The sequence below is a fragment of the Eumetopias jubatus genome, unplaced genomic scaffold (assembly GCF_037043125.1).
Source record: "Eumetopias jubatus isolate StellerSeaLion01/CBP00866 unplaced genomic scaffold, mEumJub1_p1.0 scaffold_7, whole genome shotgun sequence".
In the NCBI taxonomy this organism is placed as follows: domain Eukaryota; kingdom Metazoa; phylum Chordata; class Mammalia; order Carnivora; family Otariidae; genus Eumetopias; species Eumetopias jubatus.
In genome coordinates this window covers 139,076,334-139,097,634 of record NW_028274813.1, presented here as the reverse complement: position 1 = coordinate 139,097,634, position 21,301 = coordinate 139,076,334, and the positions used below count along the sequence as shown (strand labels likewise).

The 21,301-nt window shown below is 57.1% G+C and overlaps 1 protein-coding gene across 1 annotated transcript in view; it reads right to left on the bottom strand.

The window, feature by feature from the left end:
• KLF13 (KLF transcription factor 13) overlaps nt 1-20,735 on the bottom strand; it is a 49,846-nt gene extending 29,111 nt beyond the window's left edge. Inside the window, exon 1 of the mRNA XM_028122807.2 lies at nt 19,756-20,735. Coding sequence (XP_027978608.1) covers nt 19,756-20,347 — 592 coding nt within the window. The 5' untranslated portion in view covers nt 20,348-20,735. The remainder of the gene's footprint in view (nt 1-19,755) is intronic.
• Nucleotides 20,736-21,301: the final 566 nt, after the last annotated feature.

Here is a 21,301-nt window from a genome sequence, read left to right as displayed (position 1 = left end):
GGCTTCCTGGGGATGAGTGGCAGTGAACTACAGGTTTGCTGGAGGTGAGAAGAGAGCCAAACAACAGTGCTCTCTGGGAGGTAAAACCACGTGTGCCGCTTAATCTTTGCTTTGAGCTTCTATTTTCTGAATTGTTTGCAGTTAACGTATCACTTTCAGTAAAAACGCGTATATGTGTGTGCATGTGCCATGCATGACATTTTTCTTCCCAGAAAGCACACAGGCTGGGCTGACCCCTCCAGACCCCTGGGTCCCACCATCACTTCAGCACAAAACCAAGTTCAAGGGAGTAGCAGGGGCTGCTGCCACTCCTTCGCTTCTGCTGCCTGCCCCTCTTCGACACATGACCGCTCCCGTGGCCATCCCCACAAGAGCAAAGCGGCACGTCCCACACGCCAGTCCTGCACATTTTCCACTTTCCTCCCCCGGCAGGAAAACCTGGGGTGGGTCCTGCCTTCAGCCATAGATGACAGGTGCCCAGATGAGCAGGAAGAAGCTGCCCAAGTCGAGGCCGATGCTCCAGGGGTGGGAATGACCAAGCAGGAGGCACCAGGCATGGAACACACGTTTCCTGCTCAGTGTGGGCCAGCACCACCCGCAGGGCAGGCAGGCGGGGCAGGTGTTGGCCCCAGGAATGTGCAGTCTGGGAGAAGCCAACTAGATGCCTGGGTGTTCCACCCAAGCTGCCCATGGAGGGGCCGTGCACACAGCCACAGCACCCCAGAGGCCAGGGGGCACAGAGGGCAGGACATGCCACCATGAGACCTCCTTCATTCTTCTCCCCTTGGGTCCCAATCACGCGGCCTCCCTCTCTTCTTCTCTCCCCTTTTCTGGTGCTCCCCACCCCAATCCAGGCTCCAGCAGCAAAGGGCTGCCACAGGACTTCTCTCCCCACCCCACCATCTCTCAGGAGCAGCACAATCCCCTCAATCTCCATGCCCCAGGGCTTGTCTCTCATTGCCAAGGCCACGCCTCCACCCTGCAGACAAAAACTCCAGCCCTCCCTCTGACTTTCCCTTGGCTACCCAGCCTCTGTCAGGTTCCCCACCCCCACCCCAATGACGGGGCAGTCCCCCCTGCTCCCACACCAGCCACGGCCCCCTCCACACCATCCCTTCAACAACATGAGCCTTGCTCAGCGCTTTGAAAAGACCCCCGCCCCCCACACACACAAGCACCAGGGACAGTACTTCCCATACCACCATTCAGTCCAGCTCGGTCTCATAGGAACCAGTCTCCTGGTGGCCCTGGACTCCCAGGTGGTTCCCAGACTAAACTTTGAAGGCTTCTCCTTGGAAGCCTTGGTGCTGCCAGGACAGCTCTGGGGGGATATCTGCTGATGCCGGGAAGGTGTCTAAACCCCAACTCCTTGCCTAACTAACCTAGTTTTTCAAGCTCACAAATACACCTACCTGCTGAGTTTGGAGCCCTGACACAAACCCAGCCCCACCACAGCCCCAACTGAAGGCCAGTGGCCAGGGGACCTGAGATTCCTACCCAGAGCCCCTCCTGTGCTCGACCCCCCAGGCTGCCCCTCTCCCCTGCTGCCCACCCAAACCACCATCCCAGTCTGCACCTGCCTGACCTCAGCCGCCTGGCCACTGACCCCCAATCCTGACTGCCTGGGGTGGGCGCAGGGCAGAGCGGAGGGCAAGGGTGAGCCAGGCCCAACTACCAAGTGCCTGGCACATCCCTGTCTAGAAACTGAATGGTTTTGAGGCACAGGTGGTGTTTTCATTTCTTCTTCCAGTTGAAGATGATGCTTTTGAAAGAGAAAAGAAGGTACGGAAGTGAACCACTGTGACAAAGCAGGTCATTGCCTCATGGGAGGCCCACCCCAGAGCAGAGGCTATGGTTGTGGGGGAGGCAGCAGGAGGCTCGGAGCCCCTAGCCTGGGAGCCCCTGAGATCCTAAGAGGCCAGGAGACCAGGTAGGACCTGAGGAGAAAGAAGAGAAAGGAGAGGTGGCATGGAGTCACTGGCAGGATAGAGGTGTGGGAGCACCAGGCACAGGTCTGTAGGAGACAAGACAGAGCCACACCATGACCGGGTGGTTGGGGGGTGGGAAGCCAGAGCAGGGCCAGGTGTGCAGGCTTCCCACAGCCAGGAGGGATGGCCCAGGCCCAGGCAGACAAAGTGAGGGGCCCACTGAGGACAGCTCTGCTCCTGACTCACGGGGTGGGGAGAGAAAGCTCCACATTTCAGAAAAAGGAAGAAGGAGCTTTCTGGAACTAAGATGGGTAATCTTCCCAGAAACAACAGAGTCAAGATCATCGACCCGGTGTTCTGTACAGAACAGGCCTGGATTCCCATGGGGACAGACCGGAGATTCATGAGGGACACTGGGCACTTGGGGGCATGTGCCAGGACCGGGGCTCATGCTGGGCACACACAGGCACTAAGGTGTTCTATCCCCTCCGCGCACAAGCTCCATCTGAGCTCTGGGGATGTCCTGAGAAACGTCTGCCCTCTGATACTCTTCCTTTAGAACTGGGATGGTGGGAGATCCAGCCTGCCATCACTGTGATGACACCCCCAGGCAGAGCACGCCAGCCAGGTGGGGTGCTGCCCATCTGGGGACATCAGGGTCACTGGTGAAAGGCACCCATGGGAGCAGCTCACCTCTCTGGCTCTCCTCACACTCACTAAAGTGTTTCCTTTCACTTCCTGTGTGTCCCCTGGTCACATACTGCTGGGCACACAGTGCTCACTCAGACCTGGATCTGCCCCCACCCCTGTGCTTTCTGAGAAGGCATCTGAAGGAGGGAAAGACCTGGCTGAGTGGGATGGGTAGAGCACCCAGGGTGAAGGGGGGTTGGAGTGAGGGACACAGACCCCCCAACCCAGGCCCAGAGCAGCATATGGGGATGGGGCCACATGGCTCTGGCCTCACAGATACCAAGTCTTCCCTTCAAGAGGCAGAAGCACAGCCAGAGCCAGGACCCTTGCAGCCCTCAGGGAATGAGTGACAAAATCCCATGTCCCACATCCCCCACCCCAACACTGTCTGCTTTACACACCAGTCCAGTGTGTGCCACGGGCTTGGCCAACCCCGCCCCCATACCTGCCAGCCCATCGCCTTGACCCCTGGCCACCTTCTCTCCTGACTCTTGAGAGCTCAGTGCTTCTCGGCCAGCCTGCAGGGTGGGTTAAGACCCTGTTGCCCCGTCTTGTGACCTTATGTGCCTCCTGTCTGCCCTCCACTCTGCCCCTTGCTCTGGCCAGGGTCTCATCTCACTACCTCTGCCTGCTGGAACCCATAGAGCCCTAACCCAATCACCCTTGACTAAAGCCTGGGCAGCCAGGGTAGCACCCCTCTGAAAGGTGAGAAGACACTGACCCCAGACCCCAGAAGTTACCTGCCCCAGACCTTGAGGGCCCAACTCCCTGGCCCAGCCCCAAGGGTTAGCCTGCACCTAGCCTGCAGCCTTAGGGGCTGAACCCCATTCATCTCGCTTCCTTCCCCTCCAAATCACTGAGGTACAGAAGCAGGACCTATGCTAGCCTGGGGACAACACAGCCAGCCTCGCTGGGGACTGTCTTCAGGGTGTATGGAGAGTGCCCTGGAGTGCTCAGTGACAAAAGGCGTGACAGCCAAAACCCCTCCAACCCCTACCAGCAATCCTCCCTTCCCCAGCTCTCTTCTACACTGGAATCCATGGGATTTGGTTGAAGGAAAGATTCTACTGCTTTTAGAGAAAAAACAAACAAACAAACAACCCTGTAAACTCAAGGACCAGGAGTCATTCCCCACATTTTTAAGACAAATCCTGTGACCACCATGTTTGGCCCTGGGGAAGGGTGCAGAATGACAGCCCAGACCTCTAAGAGCTCTCCCTTATCACTGGGGGCAATAGGCTCCTGAGAAGGGGTTGACCCCTTCACCCCACCGTGGAACCCAGTCCATGACAGGGGGCAAGAGCAGGCCATCCCACAAGGCAAAGGTCACCAGCTCAGGTACTGAGGAACCCTGTCTGGTGAGTACCTGGGCTGCTGCTGGTTCCTGGCCTTGGTCCCAACACCCCCAACCCCTTCCCTGGAATCCCTGCCAACTGGATACATGGAAAATTCTGAGCCATGGCCCCATTTCAAGTGGCAATGGCCTGAAAATTCAGGTGAAGGCAGTGATGAAGACACTCGGGACCACTCTGCTGACACCCCCAGCCGTGGGGCAAGTGAGGGGTAAGACCAGGTGCCAGCCAGCCTCCAGGTTTAGGATGCTGTCAGGGCAGATCTGGGGGTGCCCCATCTTCATGAACAGGGTTGGGAGGGTAAGTCCCGCCTCTGGAGCTGGAGTGAAGGGCTCTGGACTTGCACGGGCACCAGGATAACCTGAGGTAGCTGGGGAAGTATTGCCGGGTATTTGCCGAAAGGGCTTGGGGAGTGTCATAGTTTGTTCAGTCTGTCACCAAATATCACCAATGGGGTATCTTACAAAGAGCAGAAATGTATTTCTCACAGTTCTAGGATAGGAAGTCCAAGATCAAGGCTGAGGGCCCTCTTCCTGGTTCCTAGCTGGTGCCTTCTCACTGTGTCCTCACAAGGAAGAAGGGGCAAGGGAGCTCTCCGGAGCCTCTTTTATAAGGGCACTGATCCCATTCATGAGGGCGCAGGACCTAATCACCTCCCCAAAGCCCCACCGCCAAATATCAACACATAGGGCATTAGAGTTTAACCTGAGAATCTGGGGGGGGGAGGGAGAACACACTCAAACAACAGCAGGGAGCATCCCCCAAGGTCAATGTCATCTCTGAGAGCCAGCCATTTGTGCCATAAGTAGTTCCTGAGTAGGAATGGGCTTTTTGCTCTGCTTGGTGTGACCTGTTTCACTGGGGCAAGGGAGACACACTATTACACAAAAACGCACCCAGAGGAAAAGGAGGTGCAGTGGGGGGTAGCAGCAAGATATCTCCCCAACGAAGAGATATTAAAGCAAGATGATGGCACGGAGCACCCCAGAGCTGGGCAAGGGCCCCAGGGGGCAACTCTGCCCTCCAGAAAAACTGAGAAGGCAGACTCCTAAAGCCCTTCTCAAGCTGATTCAGGAACCAGGACACACCAATTCTGTGCCTGGGAGCCCAAGGTGCCCTCGGGTTTTCTCTGTCTGGCCTCTGCAAGGCTCTGTCTTCCATGGAGTCACAGCAGTCCAGAGTCAGAACATCCAAAACCCAGAGGGCACACTGAGTACCCAGGGCTGGCCACTCTCGATATTGGGCAATGTAAGCAGAAAAGTTTCCAGGTCATTTCCTTGTGGCTGGAAATCGTCCCCTAACATATGAAACCCTGTTTGCTCTCCTGGGGGCTAGGATGCGGCTGGCACAGGTGGGCACATGGCCCTGCGAAGGCCCATGAGCACTCAGGCTACCCACCGGCTAAAGTGCCTCCCCACTCTGGGCCCCACAGCAGGCTGGACGCCTCTCCAGCCTCCTGGTGTTCTCCACGCCAGGGAGCAGCCTGCAGGAATCTCTACTGGAGGCCATGCCTGTCCAGCCTTTCTGCACAGACAGCCCTGGCTTCTGCCCCTTCACCCCTGCGAGAAGGACGGGGGCGTGCCTGTCTCTGCACTTTGAAGGACATCCAAACGTGGCCACCACAGACCTGGGGCTGTTTCTCCCCAGGGGGACGTCGAGTGGACACCTGAGCCAGTGGGTCCTGCGCAGGGCTGCGGGGTGTGCCCAGCTCAGGGGCTCCCCACAGCCCCGTTGCTCAGAGCAGGCAAGGGACACAGCCCACCACGTGAGCAGGGCACAGGAACAGCCCAGGCCCCTAGCAGCCTCTCCTGGCTGAGCAGAGGTACAGGTTCACGGGGGACCGGGGAGCCCCTGCCCCCACCCAACAATCACAAATATCCTCTGGAACAAGGAGATGCCAGGAGAGAGGAAGGAAGGCCACGCTGGTGCCCAGGTGTTATCTCAGAATCAATGCCCTCAGCCCTTATATTCATTCAAAATATTCACCTCAGACCACACAGGAAGCATCTTGATGCCAAACACACTCACAAAGATGAAAAGCAAGAAGGAAAGGGGTATGAAACTGTGGTCCGACAGCTGAAAAGCCAGCCTCAAGAACGCTTTTCTGCTTCCCTTTAGGAAACAATTCTCCTATCTACAAACATCAAATTGCTGTCCCCCCCAAAAAATGAAAGAAAAGAAAGTGGGGGAGGGGGGAACCCACATGGCCCAAAGCTCACGAAAGCAATTCCTCCTGCAAACAAGAAGCAGAATGCGTGCTGAAACCGGAGAAGCCCAGGAAAGCTATAAAAATAGCAAATGTAAGTCCTGAGTGGGATTCCCTGGCTGCGCGCCGAAGCAGCCGTGACAGCCGAGCCGAGCGCCCTCCACCTGAAGGAGCCGCAGGGCTGCTGCCGAGCCAGGCGGCCAGTTACCAAACTTCTCCCCGAGGGGTGGGCATGCTTCTGCCAAGTGGCACCCAGAGCACACCTGGACCCGGGAAGTCCTTCCATGGAGGTGGAGTCGCCCGGCAGGATAGCACAGCACCTGTCACCACGAGACTGTCTGACCCTGCGGAGGGGAGAAGCTGCTAGCCCGGTGCCCGTCTCTGCTGGTCCCACCAGAGCCGCTCTGTGCCCAGTGACGGCGGCTTTCACCTCAAGCTCCCAGTTCAGCCGCTTCTGCGCCTTAAAAAACAGCAGGCCCAGCCCAGCTGGCTGGGGCCTGGGAGGCTCCGTTCCCTGGTAACCGGTGAGGCTCACCTGAGAGGGGGCCACCGTCCCGAGGCTGAGCGCAGCTCCGCCCTGCAGCAGGTCTCCATAGCAACAAGACGCTCCAGGAGCCTCACGTCTGCACTGGCCTCCAGGAGCCCGGCTCCTGGCTCCCGCTTCATCCTCCCACAGCCCAGGACGGGCACTTTCCGTACTGGGGCATGGAGGCTGGCGCCCAGTTGGGGCCGCACTCCCGGGGAGGCTCACCCCACACACTGTACCAGCGGGTGGGGGCGTGAGCGGGCACCTGCTTCAAAAAAGGAGTTCTAAAGCATCTGTTGTTGTTTTTCTCCAAAAGAGCAGGCAGCAAAAATGTTCACTCAGGTGCTGGTGAGCATTACAGTTCTGGGTAAAGTTCTGCTCCAGCAAGTTAAATATACACCACCCAGACACATGCAAACCGCACCCGCACACAACCCGTTCACACACCACACACCACATGTCTCACGCACCTCCTACCGGGCACTGGAGCGGTCCCATTACCCTCCTCTCCTCTGAGCTCAGCTCGCCCCGACCTGCTTGCCACATAAGAACACTGGCCGGCTCGATCTGTTCTCACTCCAGAGCCCAGAGTCCTCAACAACATTCCATTTTGTCTCTCTGTTTAAAGGACAAAGCGTATCAGGCAAAAAGGACTTCCTCTGATAAAAACACTGAGAGGCTCCAGAAGCAGCTGCAGCTGGGAGGGGAGCACGGCAGCGGAGCTGGAAGTCCAAAGCCCAGGTTGTTAGTTAGGACTTACAAAGGGCACAGAGACACTGGGTTTTTGACAAAACTCCCAAATGGATTAGGGCTTTGGACTGCCAACACTTTTCAATACCAGTTTAATATCTTCAATTTGTGTCTTTTCTCCAACATTATTAAAAAAAAAAATTCTTCACCAAAAAAAAAAAATCAAATTCTGCATACATCCTTGAAAAGGGTCCCTTACAAAGGGAGAAAGGATGACGAGAAGGCTTCTCAGTGCCCAGGGAAGTAGGCTGCCCAGCACTTGACGGAAAAAGCTGGAAAAGCTTAAAGGTACAGTGCATGAACCAGTAATGCCAGTAACACCACTCACCACAAAAGAAATGCAACACATACAGACATTTCCTTCAGTTTTGGGTTGGGGGGAACTCTCCCCCCACGGTGATCGCAATAGCCCCTGCTGCAGGGAAAGGCTTTCGACACAAGGTACACACAGGGCATCCGCAATGAAACCGAGGAGGGAGGGGCCACGGGGCAGCCGTGCCTGACCCAGCAAGAATTCAGCCTGTCTGTGTAGAGAGAAGAGAACCAAGGGGCCTACATGCCCACAATGAAGAAGGGACCATGGATACAGGCCTGGGTATTAACTGCAGAGCGGCTTAAAGGACACACCACACCCAGGGCCCTGCCTGGCCCAGAACCCCTCTCCCGGCACTCCTTGAGACAGCCAGCAGGGTGACAGGAGACCCGCCCTGACACATCCAGCCCAAGTTACCTACATGGCAGTTACTGTTTAACAGCAAACACCAAAGCGTCACCTTGTACCGAGGTGTGAAACTAGTTCACACCTTGGCCTCCCAGGAGAACCTGGCATTGGGTGGAGAGAGCACTGCTAGGGCTCAGAAAGACTTACGGGTCTGACAGATGGCTTCCTGAAGCTCCAGTTATGGGGATCTGAACACCCCGAGATAAGAGAGGCATCACCCCCAAATTTTCCATGGAACTTAATCAACTTCAAAGCCAATACAATCCTGGTGTGGTATTTACGTCAATGCTCCCAGTGCCTGGACCCCTGCCAGGCAACCCCCCTCCCCTCAGGCCTGCGGCCCAGCCAGCTGTGTGTGGGGGGGGGGGGGCTTTGTGCCACCCCCGCCCTGCCTCGCCACAGTTTAGAAGAAAAAGTCATTGAATCACAGGAAGAAACATTCCTCCTATAAAGGGAATATAAATGTTTATTAAGAAATTATAGGAACCAGGTCAGGCATTTTGGTATCTTAGTCACTCCAGCTAATTAAAGAAAAAAAAATCAAAACAAAAACAGCATCCCAGAAACTTGAGACAATGAGAACTCTTGCCACCAGCGCTTTGAGCCCCAGCTCTGCCAGTTGCCAAGGTGACCCAGTGTTTACCTCCCGTTCTGTAGGAGGAGGCTGACTGCCCAGGAACAGCCCACCGGGCTACCATACTGGGAAGGGCTGCCAGGGCATCCCCAGAGGGTGTGAGGAGGAAGCCAGCCCATGGGGTCTCCCAGGCTGAGCCAGAGCTACAGCACCAAGGAGAGGGGTCTTCACCGGCTCTCAAGCCCCTGGGGCCCTACTCCCCAGCACACCTCCTGCCTTAGTCCTGTGGGCTGGAAACCCCTGAAGGCAGATTAAAAATGTGCTTATATCCTAGGGTGCAAGCAGGGTGAGAAGAAAGGGGAGGGGGGAAAAGAGAAGGGGAGAGAGATGAACAGGGGGGAAGGGTGAGGGGAAGGGAGAAGAGGCAGAAGGAAGAAGGGAGAGGTGGAGGAGGGGGAAGGGGAAGGGAGGAGGAAGAAGAGGAGGAAGGGAAGGGAAGGGAGAGAAGGCAGGGGGCAGGAGAAGGGGAAAGAGGGAGAGGAAGACTAGGGAAAGGGAGGGGAAGGGGGCAGGAGAAGGGGAGGAGGGAGAGGAAGACTAGGGAAAGGGAGGGGGAGGAGGAAGGGGGAGGGGGAAGAGGGAGGGGAGGAGAGAGAGGAAGACTAGGGAAAAGGAGGGGGAGGAAGGGGGAGGGGGAAGAGGGAGGGGAGGAGGGAGAGGAAGACTAGGGAAAGGGAGGGGGAGGAGGAAGGGGGAGGGGGAGGGGGAAGAGGGAGGGGAGGAGGGAGAGGAAGACTAGGGAAAGGGAGGGGGGAAGAAGGGGGAGGGGAGGAGGGAGGGGAGGAGGGAGAGGAAAACTAGGGAAAGGGAGGGGGAGGAGGAAGGGGAGGGGGAGGGGGAAGAGGGAGGGGAGGAGGGAGAGGAAGACTAGGGAAAGGGAGGGGGAGGAGGAAGGGGAGGGGGAGGGGGAAGAGGGAGGGGAGGAGGGGAGGAGGGAGAGGAAGACTAGGGAAAGGGAGGGGGGAAGAAGGGGGAGGGGAGGAGGGAGGGGAGGAGGGAGAGGAAAACTAGGGAAAGGGAGGGGGAGGAGGAAGGGGAGGGGGAGGGGGAAGAGGGAGGGGAGGAGGGAGAGGAAGACTAGGGAAAGGGAGGGGGAGGAGGAAGGGGAGGGGGAGGGGGAAGAGGGAGGGGAGGAGGGAGAGGAAGACTAGGGAAAGGGAGGGGGAGGAGGAAGGGGGAGGGGAAGAGGGAGGGGAGGAGGGAGAGGAAGACTAGGGAAAGGGGAGGGGAGGAGGAAGGGGGAGGGGAAGAGGGAGGGGAGGAGGAGGAGAGCATAAGTGAGGGCACACAGGGCTGCACACTTAGCTGGGTAGCTAAAGAGCTTCCATTCACCTGGCCTCAGCCAGGCCCCCATACCAGGCTGTCTGCCCCAGCAGAAAAGGTCAAGGGCAGAATGGCTTGAGAAGGAAGACTCCATCAGGGACCAGGAATGCAAACCCTCCAGCTTGGCTCCAGGGTCCCCACTCTACCCTGAAGGACAGACCTACCCAGCACACACTGCTCCTTCCTTCTGTGCTCTTGCAAGTTACTGGCCTGGATGTGAAACAGCCCCACTGGGGGGTCATGGAGAAAAAGCCATCCCTGCCGCAGCCTGTGCCACCTGGCCAGATGCCTTGTGACTGGATTACTTCCAAAGGAACAATCTCCTGAGCTTTGGCAGGTGGCTGACAGTGTGCACGCATGCGCAAACACACACACGCACATGCACACACATAAATATCTGTCTTCAGAGGCCATGTGCAGTGCTGAATGTGGGACAGGAGGGCCTGGGTATGGGAAGGAGTTTAAATGCTCAGCTCAGATTCAGGGAGACAAGTGAGATCAGGGAAAGGGAAATGAAAGTGGAAGTTTTTAGGAGGCCAAAGTTAGTACACTTTAGAATGAGGCAACCCATCCAAAGCAAAATGCTAACATGTAACGCCCACGGATCATTAGGGAAGGACAGCTTCAAATCAGAACCTAGAAGGAGCAGAGGCTGAATATCCTGCGAGACCCAAAGGCCTGACAGTAACTCAGGACAACCACCTTTGTGCTCACCAACAGGGAAACAGGATGCCCATGATGGCAGACGCTTGTTGGCCAGACTATAGAACCCCCACAAAGATGGCATGGCATAAAATGCTGAGACTATGCTTCATCATGATAAAAAAAACAGCATCTGCAAAGCCCCTCAGACCCTTCTGATATCCCCTGATGCATAAGGCCAAGCAGCAAAGTAATTTTAGAAAGCAGGACATGCCATGAAAGCAGCCAAAAAGGGGCACTCTGGAAAAAACGAGGAAGCCTTGGGAAACTGCCCTTAGCACACAGGGCTGCAAGGAGCTGGAGTCCCCCGTGGGCCCTTGCACACTGCCGTGAGGCAGTAAGTCAGGGAAGCAGACTGCAGAGTGCTAACTAAGACAACAGAGAGACAGCTAAGGAGCTGGACTGTCCAGCACTTGTTACAATGGCAACTTTGTAATTAGCTCACATTTATTATTTCTCTTTCAATGAAAATATGTTGGAGTTGGTTACTGGTAAGATGTCTGAGGTGCACTCATAGTGCCAACACCAGTTTCCAGACCCTTCCCCTGATCCCAGACACGGTTTTGAACAACCAGCCCAGCTGATGGCCCAGGCAAAACATCACTGGGCCCCAAGGACACACCTAGAAGCCTGGAGCCCTCCCCCGCAAAGGGCGGAGCTCTAAGCTCACGAATGCCTCTTCTGTTTCCTCTCTTTCCCAATACTTCCTTGCAAAAACCTCTATTCTTGATCTGCCATTAACTAACTTCTACCTCTAGCCCCAAACCAAGTTCCCTTGATCCTGTGTGTGTGAACATGTATACCATTAAAGAGAGTTAAAGACAAGTAAAAAAGCTCAGAGAAGAAGTTTACAGGGGTGGAAATTCCTGCCTATATCATAGATCCTACACATACATGAGGAGAATGAGCTCAGGTCTACTTAACGCAAGAGTGTCAGGAGGTCCCAACTTGGGACCTTGACCACGAGCCATCACCTTGCTGATGTCCTTCCATGTCTCTATGGTGGTCCTGGGTGGGGGGCAAGAAGACTTCTGAGCCTCCTCTGAGCCCACTTCATCTTCTTCCCATTCCCAAGCTTCCTTCCAATTGGCCAGTATTCGCAGGAGACAGGCAGGTGCCAGAACCCCACCTCCAGAAGCTCCTGGGACAGGAGCCCTTGATGCACGCACCAAACCATGTGCTCCCTGGCAAGTGATTTTTAATTTGGGCCCCCATTCCTTGCAAAGCTCTTTCATGATGTACCCTGGACTCTAGCTCCAAGGAGACGAGCTTGTACCCTGTGCTCAGGGACCATGGGTCACCCACCCATGCAGGGAAGGCCACGCCCCTGTGGCAGCAAAGCAGGGACATTTAATCTGAGGCATCAAGCCTCAGCGCTCTCCCAAGCAGGTCACCTTGGGACAGACTGGCCAATCGCCACGGAGTGTGGCCAAGTTCCTGGTTAGCAAGTGTTTTTGTGTGATGAACTTCAAAAAAGGAGAACAATAAACAGGACCCCCTGCTCAACATTACCCCCCCAAAAAAACACCTGTACCCTCTGTTCTGTTCGTCCAGAATGTTAGTTAAAACTGTGGACTGGTCAAGGCTACTTGCTCCCACCATGCACACAACACCCAACAGCAAACAGTGACGACGCCCAGGCCCTGGGTCAGGAGAGGGACGGGAGCTGGGCAGAAGGCACTCAGTGCTAGGGCACTGAGAGGGGCAAGGGGGTCGGCAAGGCAGCTGATCCATCTCTTTGTCACAGCCTACTTTCAGCTGAGGGAACTCCGTGCCTCCAAGAAGCCTGACTTGCACACAGCTGATCCACAGATGCTGGAATCTGGGGTTTAGGGGGACCGTAAGATCAAACTGAATCAATGAACCAAAATCCAGGAGAGAGAGAGAGAGAGAGAGAGAGAGAGATAGAGAGAGAGAGAGAGAGAGAGTGTGTGTGTGTGTGTGTGTGTGTGTGTGTGTGTGTGTGTGTGTGTGTGTGTGTGTGTGTGTGTGTGTAGCCAAACGGCAGAGCTTTTGGTTGGGTGACGATTTGTCTTACATCAAGTGCCTAGTGTCAAATCACTGCGAACAAAATAAAAAGTTAGCATTCGAGTCTCCATTATATTGACTGAGAGCAGGGGCCAAGGCCTTCTGAGCTCAGGGTCCCAAACCCCCACTACCCTCCCATCCCAGTCCCACCACAGTAGCTGCTTCGAAAATGCCAAGCCGAGAGAACACTCCAAAGTTTAATTCCGTTTTGATGGGAAGCTGACTTCTCAAGAAAATAATCCCACTTGGGGCTAATGAAAGGGAAGTAAAACAGACTCAGGTGTGTGGACTTAGATCAATATTTGTTTTTTTCTGGAAAGGATGCAGAGACCCACCAGGACCTTGAGGGTATCACTGGCTGCAGGCCCTACTCAGGCCTGGGGGATGGGTCACCTGTGGCCACAGAGCCAGGGTGCCGGTGGGCTAACAAAAAAAAAAAAAAAACAGGCTATAAATACCATCTGGAAACATTTTCACTCAAAGTAAAATTAGGGCGTGTTGTTTATCTGGGAAGGGAGCACCTAAGACTTGGCTGAGCTATCCTTTGACTTTAAAAGGACTCCCAACAGCAGGACCCAGAAATCCCAGTGCTTGTCCAGTCATTGAAGTTGGAAGAAGCAGCAGAAACCTACCAGGTGGACCAGATTGAAGAGGGTTGAATAAAGGTGACGAGACACCGCCCCTGTACCAGCCAGGCACCTGGCTATACACACAGGCCCAGCAGCACTCTAACCCTCCAAAAACCCAGCCTCAGAGTGTCACCCTACTGGTTACTTATTATCAAGAGAAAAATGTCCCTTCACAGTGAAGAGACCTGGCAGACACCGCCTTAACCACAGCCGTGATCCAGCAACTAGACAACCTGACATCACATGCTCCCACGGTGGTGCATGGAAGTGCCCAACATTACCTGTGCCGTGTTTTTGACCAAAATCTGTTTAGGCTGCCCCTAATCAGGGGGAAGCAACTGGACAAATCCAGACTGCGGGATATTCCACAAGACAACTGGTCTGGATCCCTAAATGCCAATGCAACAAAAGGCCACAAGATAGGGGACTACTCCAGACAACAGGAAACTAAAGAGACAGGCCGACCAAACGCCATGTGTGATTAACTGGATCCTGCATCCTATAAGGGACATTTTGGGAATCATTAGGGAAACTGAATATGGACTGCACATTACATAATACGTACTATTTAAAGAAAAAGGAGAGACAGGGAAGGGACAAAATACAGTACTTAGAGGGAAAAGAGGAAGGGGAAAAGGGATAAAAAGAGGGTGACAAAATGTTTAACTGATGAGTCCAGGAGAACGTCTGAGCGTTCACTATATTTCAGAATGGGAATCTGTGGGTGGGGGGAGCAGTGTGCTGGGGGCATGCAGGCTTCTAATACCATGAGGCACAGCCCCCCTGTCATGCTCCAGAACACAGGTCCAGACAGGAGTCGCAGTCAGACACAGTTCGGGTATACCGGAACTCAGCAGTGTGGCTGCCCAGGCACAAACCTCAGCTCCCCCCTCATTTGCTGTGTGACCTTGGGCAGATTCCCTAACCCATCTGAGCCTTGGCATCTTTATTTGAAGACCGTGCCTATTTCACAGGGTCCTTGGGAAGATGAAACAGCTTACTGGAGACGAATGCAAACAGAACCATGCAGCCCCTAGCAAGCAGTCTACAAGCATTAGATAACAACTGTGAGAGCGGAGCATGTCATTCTAGAAGTTTTCATTTCAAAAATTTAGTTTAACTGCTTTCTTAAAGCACAAACCAAACACATTTTAACAGTGCCTGATACCTCAAGATCACTGTTATAAAATGCCGGTTATGACAGAACACAGGCCTCAGGGACTACTGGGCAGTACATCGTGCCCCTCCACTAACAGCCCCACCTTTGTTCCAGTGCTGTTTGGTTTTGTTGGGTTTCTTGAGTTATATATTTAAGTACAGATGCATACGTATTAATAACTTGGTTTCTTTCCTTCCTTGCTTGTAGCTGCTATTAACATATCTCCCCCTTCCCCTTTTGATTTGCTACGTCTAGGAACCCAACGACCAACTGGATTCAGAGGAAGGTTAGAGCAAACAGGTCCTAACCGTGTCTGGGCTGTCGCAGCTCAGTTCAGTGAGTGGGCTTCAGAGCACCGACTCTGAAGGGGCAGGGCGCCACCTCTGTTGTGTTCCACATCTGAAGCCCCCCACAGGACCTCTGGTTAAGTGAAGTGTAGTGCTATCAGCTTGTTCACATAGGAGGGGCTCCAGCCCTCTTTTAGCCAGAGAAGGGAGAGTTTCAAATGGCATCACACCAGCCTCGTGCCCAGTGCCAACAAGCCAGGAGGCACAGGGGTGGGGAGTGGGGTGGGCACACCTAACTGCGACAGGGGCTGAACCCTCACCCAGGCCGGGCCCCAGCGTAAGCCAAGTAAAGATGGTGGGAGGTCATGAGGCATGAGAGAGTAATGGTGGTTTTGTTAGTGTTGTTTTAAATGTTCTCAATATGATGATCTCACATGTGCAAAAGGAGAACTGGGAGAAGTTTAAAAAAAAAAAAGGCAGCAACACAGCAGGAACCTCAGTACTGGGGAGACCAAGACCTCCATCTATTTCCTTTAAAAACATAATGTGCTATTTCCTTTAAAAACATAATGTGTCTTTTAAGTCAACATAGTTAACTCCACAGTGCACTGAACTGCTGTCTACACCACGGTCAGTAACCCTGCCAGGGCTCGATCTTACAGAAATGCCAGCCCCTCCGCACCAAGACCCACACCAGAGTCCACTGCTGCGGGCACGGAACAATGAAAAATGGGAAAGGCAACACAGCTATCCTTCCAACGGGTGGGAGGCTTCCCAGTTACGTCTGCACAGCCACACGGCCCCCTGGAGTACCACACAGCCAGGGAAAAGAATGAAGGTGCCTCATTAAACAAGCACACAACAAAAGCCTGTGGTAGAATGTATTCGCTACCATCCTGCATGTGTATTTTTCGAATGTCTGTGTGGACGCACACGCACGCATAATGCAAATCCATTAAAAGGGTCTGGAAAGGGACACACCAACATGCGGTGATAGTGGTTAGCCAGAGGAGGGCAAGGCTGACACATTCTGTCTACTCGCTTCTGTGCTGTTTGAAGAATTTCACAACCAGGCCCACTGGCAGCCCGGGACCGTGAGGGAGCAGGGACAGGAACTGCCAGCCTGGATGTATCCTGAACAAAGTGCTGGCTCTCTGCCAGCCTGGCTTCACCCTAGGTGAAGGAGACCCCAGCCATTCACCCTCCACTCGACAGGCTGTGGGTCCGACACAGCTGCGATGGGGCCAGGAGAGCAGTGTGGTTGGAAACCAGGCTCTACAGCCAGAGTTTGTGTTGGGGGAGGGAACCTAAATACCCTGCCCCAATAATCTCATTCATGATCAAATCCCTTGTTCAGTGGCTCAAGATAAACTTCCAACTAACCCCACCCAAATTATTACGGGAAATGGCTGAGAGAATGCAATCTTACTCTACTCCCACCCCCACCCCAAAGAGGGCCAGGTGACCAGGGATGTGTCTCCGTCGAGGTCTGCAGAAGGGAGGAGCCATGCACAGCACAGTGCCCCCCTTTCCAGCCAGCCCCCCAGAGCTGCTGATACGGACCCAGCCCAGGCAGCTAGTGAGTGGATGTTTTAGCTCCCGGTGCTGCAGGGAAAGCAGGGCACAGAGGCATTCTGAAAACAATTCTTTGTGGGAACAAATAGGAATGTATTCAAAGCATCTCTGCCAAGAAAGGCTGAGTGACCATTCTGCTAGGGGTCTGCCAAGCCCCACCACTCCAGACAACAAGCAGGAATCTCCAGGTGAAGGGCCTGGCTGGCTCAGGGGGAAGATCTGCCCTCAAAGGGCCCTAGGCCTTTCCTTCTGAAAGTCCTGAATGTTCACATCAAAGCCCTTCAGCCTCCAAGAAAATATGTTCCTGGTCCCCAAGGCAAGACTTAGCAAATTCCCAGATCTGGACTGGGAAGTTCTGACTAGCCAAATAAGTGGCTTTAAAAAAAAAAAAAAAAAGTGAGTTGAGCTGCAAAAACGTGTCTTTGTTTCATCACGTGTTTGCTATAACATCAACAATTACCTAAATGTGACAGGGTAATCAGTCCCCAGGAGACTGGCACACAACTAACCAGGACAAGCAGCTCTTTTGCATTCAGTCGGGCAGGGAGTGGGGGTGGGAGATCACAGCAGAGTCAGGGAAGGCCCGGTCTCCCCAGAGTCAAGGCTGAGCCTTGTACTTCCCAAAGGGTTGTCAAACTCACAGCCTCATTTCCCACAGATCTTCCAAGTGGTCAGGGGAGACATCACCAAGCTGCAGGGAGGTCTGGGGACCCATCCTTGGCCACAGGGCTAGACAGAGCAAGCTGTAAACTGCCTTCTTGGCTAAAGAGGTTTTGATATTCACCCCCTGCCATGAAATCGCTACGGGTGGGTGGAGTGGTGGTGGCGGCGGTTCCTATTGAGTAGAAGGCCTGGCATGACCTGAACCACTGCCAGCAGGGACCCCCCCAGAAAGCTGCTGGAAGTCCACAAACCAAACCACAGCTACCTCAGAACCAAGGTCTGCTGCTCAGGTCTTCCCAAGGTAGCCTGGCCTCTCGGTCACCCACTGTGGCCTGTGGGCTACCCCTGTCTCCTTTATGAACACCAGCTAATTATGTTCTGCACACCTGGGCACAGGCTGGAAATGGGCTCCCTAGAGGTGCTCTCCACCTGAAGCTGAACCAGACACCCTCCAGAGGCAGGTTCTTTCTTGGTTCATAATCAGATTCACCTGGGGCACCACTAAAACTGTTCGGCGGAAGGTCACTATCTGGGACCTGGAAATCTGCATTCCCAAGGGCCCCAAAGGAACCCCGCACACTCCTGACTTGGAGGTCTACATCTGCTCTGGAGGTAGGGCTCACCTGGAGGGCAAGGCCACCTCCCTGCTCTTAGACCCAGCACACTGCGGCCAGTGTGGGGTCCATCCTCTTCTTTCTGCTTAGGGTTTCAAAGCACCCCAGGGAGACTGGATTCCACCCCACCGGGGGAGGCCTGGGTTCCCAACGCCTCTGCCCAATCCTCTAGCCAAGGGACTCCATCAGGGACACTAGAGCCTGAATCAGGGAGCAAGGCAACCCACCAGTTATCCTCCAGCTCCGGTCCCCCGTCCAAGCCTGCCCCGCCCATGACAGTGAGCCCCACCCCTCAGCCAGCCCCTCCGCAATTCTCGAACCCCGCTAGCCCCCTGGAAGGCCACAGTCAAACAGGCTACGAAGCTTCCAATCCTTAAATTACCGGTCCAGTGCCGGCCTCGCCCCCCAAGGCGGTCCTCGAGCCACGCCCCACGCCCTGCCCCCGCCCCCGTAATCTGGGTGCTCCAGGATCCCAACCTAGTTTGGCCCCTCCTCCACGGCCACACCCACCCTTGCAGTAACGTTCCCAAGCTGAACCAACAACCCTACACTAACCCCACCCCCTATCTCGGTCCACACACCCTTAATTGACTCAGAATGAATAGAAATGGCCCCGCCTTCACCCTCGACCCCACCACCAGCCACGTGATTTGGGGCGCCCACAGCAAGGGACAAAACCGCGTGGGCAGCCTCCGAGGTAAAGGTTTGTCTGAAATCCGCTGGCTTTGACACCTGCAGACCTCGGGACTGCTCAGTTACAAATATACCAGGAGAAGGGGGTCTTCCAGCTCCAGGGTCTTGAGGACTGCAGTTTTTAAGCCAGTCTTGTAACCAGTTTCTGTACTGTTTTATAAATGTGAAGTCTAAATCGTTGGTATCAAGGTAACTGTATTTATACGGGTTTTTAACCTGCTCCAAATGTGGAAGAATTAAGTGTAACATAAGAGTTAGCGTGAGCCCAGGAAAAACACACAATTCTTTAAAACCAAATTGGGTGAGAAAGGTTGCATCCCACCTTTGTGTTTAAGAAAACGAAAAACAACCAACGACGAGGTCCCGGGCCCGTGCGAAGGGGAGGGCTGCCCGGGGGTTGGGGGGGTCAGGCGATGGTCCTCTGAGACCGACCGCCCCCGTGCAGGTGCCCGCACGCATCCGGCACCCGGCAGGTGAGAGCAGGGCGGAGAAGGGGGCGCGGAGGAACGGGCTACGTACTAGGCGAGCGAAAGCGCCCCCAGGCCGAAGAGCCCCCTGGGGTCGGGCGCGCCTCCGCTGGCCGGATGGGCGGGGCTCCCACAAAGAGCCTCCGGCCGAGAACCCGGACCGCCCCCCGCGTCGGCCGCTGCTGGCTCCGGTTTCGACAAATTAAACCTTAGAACGCTGGAAAAATTACAGGAAGAGGAGAGCGAAGAATGTGCCGAGTGGCTGGAGGGAGCCCTGTCCCCGCGTGAACTTCGCTCGCCGCTCGCCCGGGCCGGGCCGGGCGGGTCCCTCCCCTCCCGAGCGCGCTCTAAGGCCGGCGGGGGAGGGGCCGGCAGGGGAGGGGCCGGGGCGAGGGCACCCCTCCCCCGCGGCCCCAGGGCGCTCCCGCGGCCCATCTCCCGGAGCAGCACGCGAGGCCCCCACCCAGCTCGCCCGCACCTGCCCGCGCCGCCCCCCGGCCCCCGCGGGGTATACGCCCGCAGCCCAGATGACGACATCCGCCCCCGCGGCCCCGCCCGAGAGTGCCCGGGGAGGGGGCGTGCCCGGCGGGGGCGCGGTCGCCGGGCGGGCGCCGGCTCCCAGCTCCCGGACCCGCCTCGCTCGGCGCGCGGGTCCGACCGCAGGACCGTATGGCGGGGGAAGGGGCGAGGCCCCGACCGTTCCCGGCCCGACCGCCCCTCGCGCCCCGCCGGCAGCTCCGGGGGCGTGGCCCGGTGGCCTGCGCTGTCCCCGTCCGCGCGCTCGGGGCGCCCGGGCGGCCCTACTGACCTGTGTGAGTTCTCAGGTGCGCCTTGAGGTGCGAGGATTTCCCGTAAACTTTCTCGCAGCCCGCGTAGTGGCACTTGTGCTTTCTCTGCGGGGACTCCAGGTCCGCGCGACTTCGGCCCCGCCGGCCCCTTTGTCTGAGGCCGGGTTCGCTGCTCCCCGCGGGCCCTGGCTCCCGCTCCGGCTCCAGCCCCGCCTCGAGCTCGGCCTCGGGCTCGCTCCACGCGGGGCTGAGGGGCGCGGCCGCCGCACCTTCGCCGCCGGGGGAGGCGGGCTCGGGGGCGGGTGGCGGCGCGGGCGGCAGGCGGCAGGGGGTCCTCGCCTTCCGGGCCGCGGCGCCCTCTCTGCGCTCCGCCGGGGCGGGCGCCGGCGCTTGCTGGTTGAGGTCCGCCAAGATCCTCGCCACCACGAAGAGCGAGGCACTGTCCTTGCCGTCGCGGCGCTCCTCGACGCGGGGCAGCGTGGCGGCGACAGCGGCGGCCGCGCCCTCGGGTCCGGGCTCCGGCCCCTCCCGCGGCCCGTGCACGACCGCGCGGCTCGACATGGACACGAGGCACTCGGCGGCGAAGTGGTCCACATAGGCGGCGGCTGCCATGCTGCGGGCTCCGGCCGGCGGGCCGGCGGCACTGCTGGTCGCTGAGAGTCGTCAGAGGCGCATCCGCACCCACGGCCTCCCGAGAGCGGGCGGGGGGCGGGGGCGCGGCGCGCCCTCTCCGCGGGCTGGGCTGGGCGCGCAGCCGCCTCTGCCGTCACCCGCGCGGCTCCGCGTCCGCGCGGCGCCCGCCCGGCCGGGCACCAAAGAGTGAGCGCATGGGGGGCGCGGGCCAATGGGGTCCCCGCGCGGCGTCAGGGGCGGCCTGTCCTAGGGATGCCGAGCAGCGACGTTAGAGACTACCTCGCCAAGTTGCGGCCGCAGCCTCGCCGCGCATTGTGGCAGGCGGGACAGCCGCCGTGCGCGCCGCGGGTCGGTGTGGGCGGCCCGGCCCCGGGGGTGGGCGGGGCCGGGGCCACATCTGGACCCGACGTCAGCCCCCAGCCACATCCTGGCGGCGCAGGTTACAGGCGGCGGCGGCCGCGGGGAACTGCGCGCGCGGAGGGGGCGGGGATCCGAGAGCGCGCCTAGTCAGGATGGGTCGCGCGCTCGCGTCTGAGGAGGGGGCGTGGCCTAGGACAGGGGCGGACGCCGTAGATTCGTCGGTAGGCGGTCGGACCAATCCCGGCGGCCAGGGGGGCCGACTGGGCCTTGGGGCCTGCGCGCGCCAATGGGCGTGCCCTCTTGGCCGTCGGGAGGAGGAGCGGAAATTTGAGCCGGGAGCCGGGCACGCTGACGCAGGACGTCCGAGGGCGGTGGGCTGGGGCGTGGCTGTGAGGGGACCGCTCCCCACCCCACCCTACCCCCCCTAGCAGCGGGGTACCCGCGAGGCATTTTCCTGCCGGGTCTTCTGTACGGTGACAGCCTCGAACCCCGGAGTGGAAGCGAGCGTTCGGGAGGGCGCCCCTTTGTCCTTCCACCCCGCCTGTGAGGGGCGCCAGGGATGGGTGCGCCTCG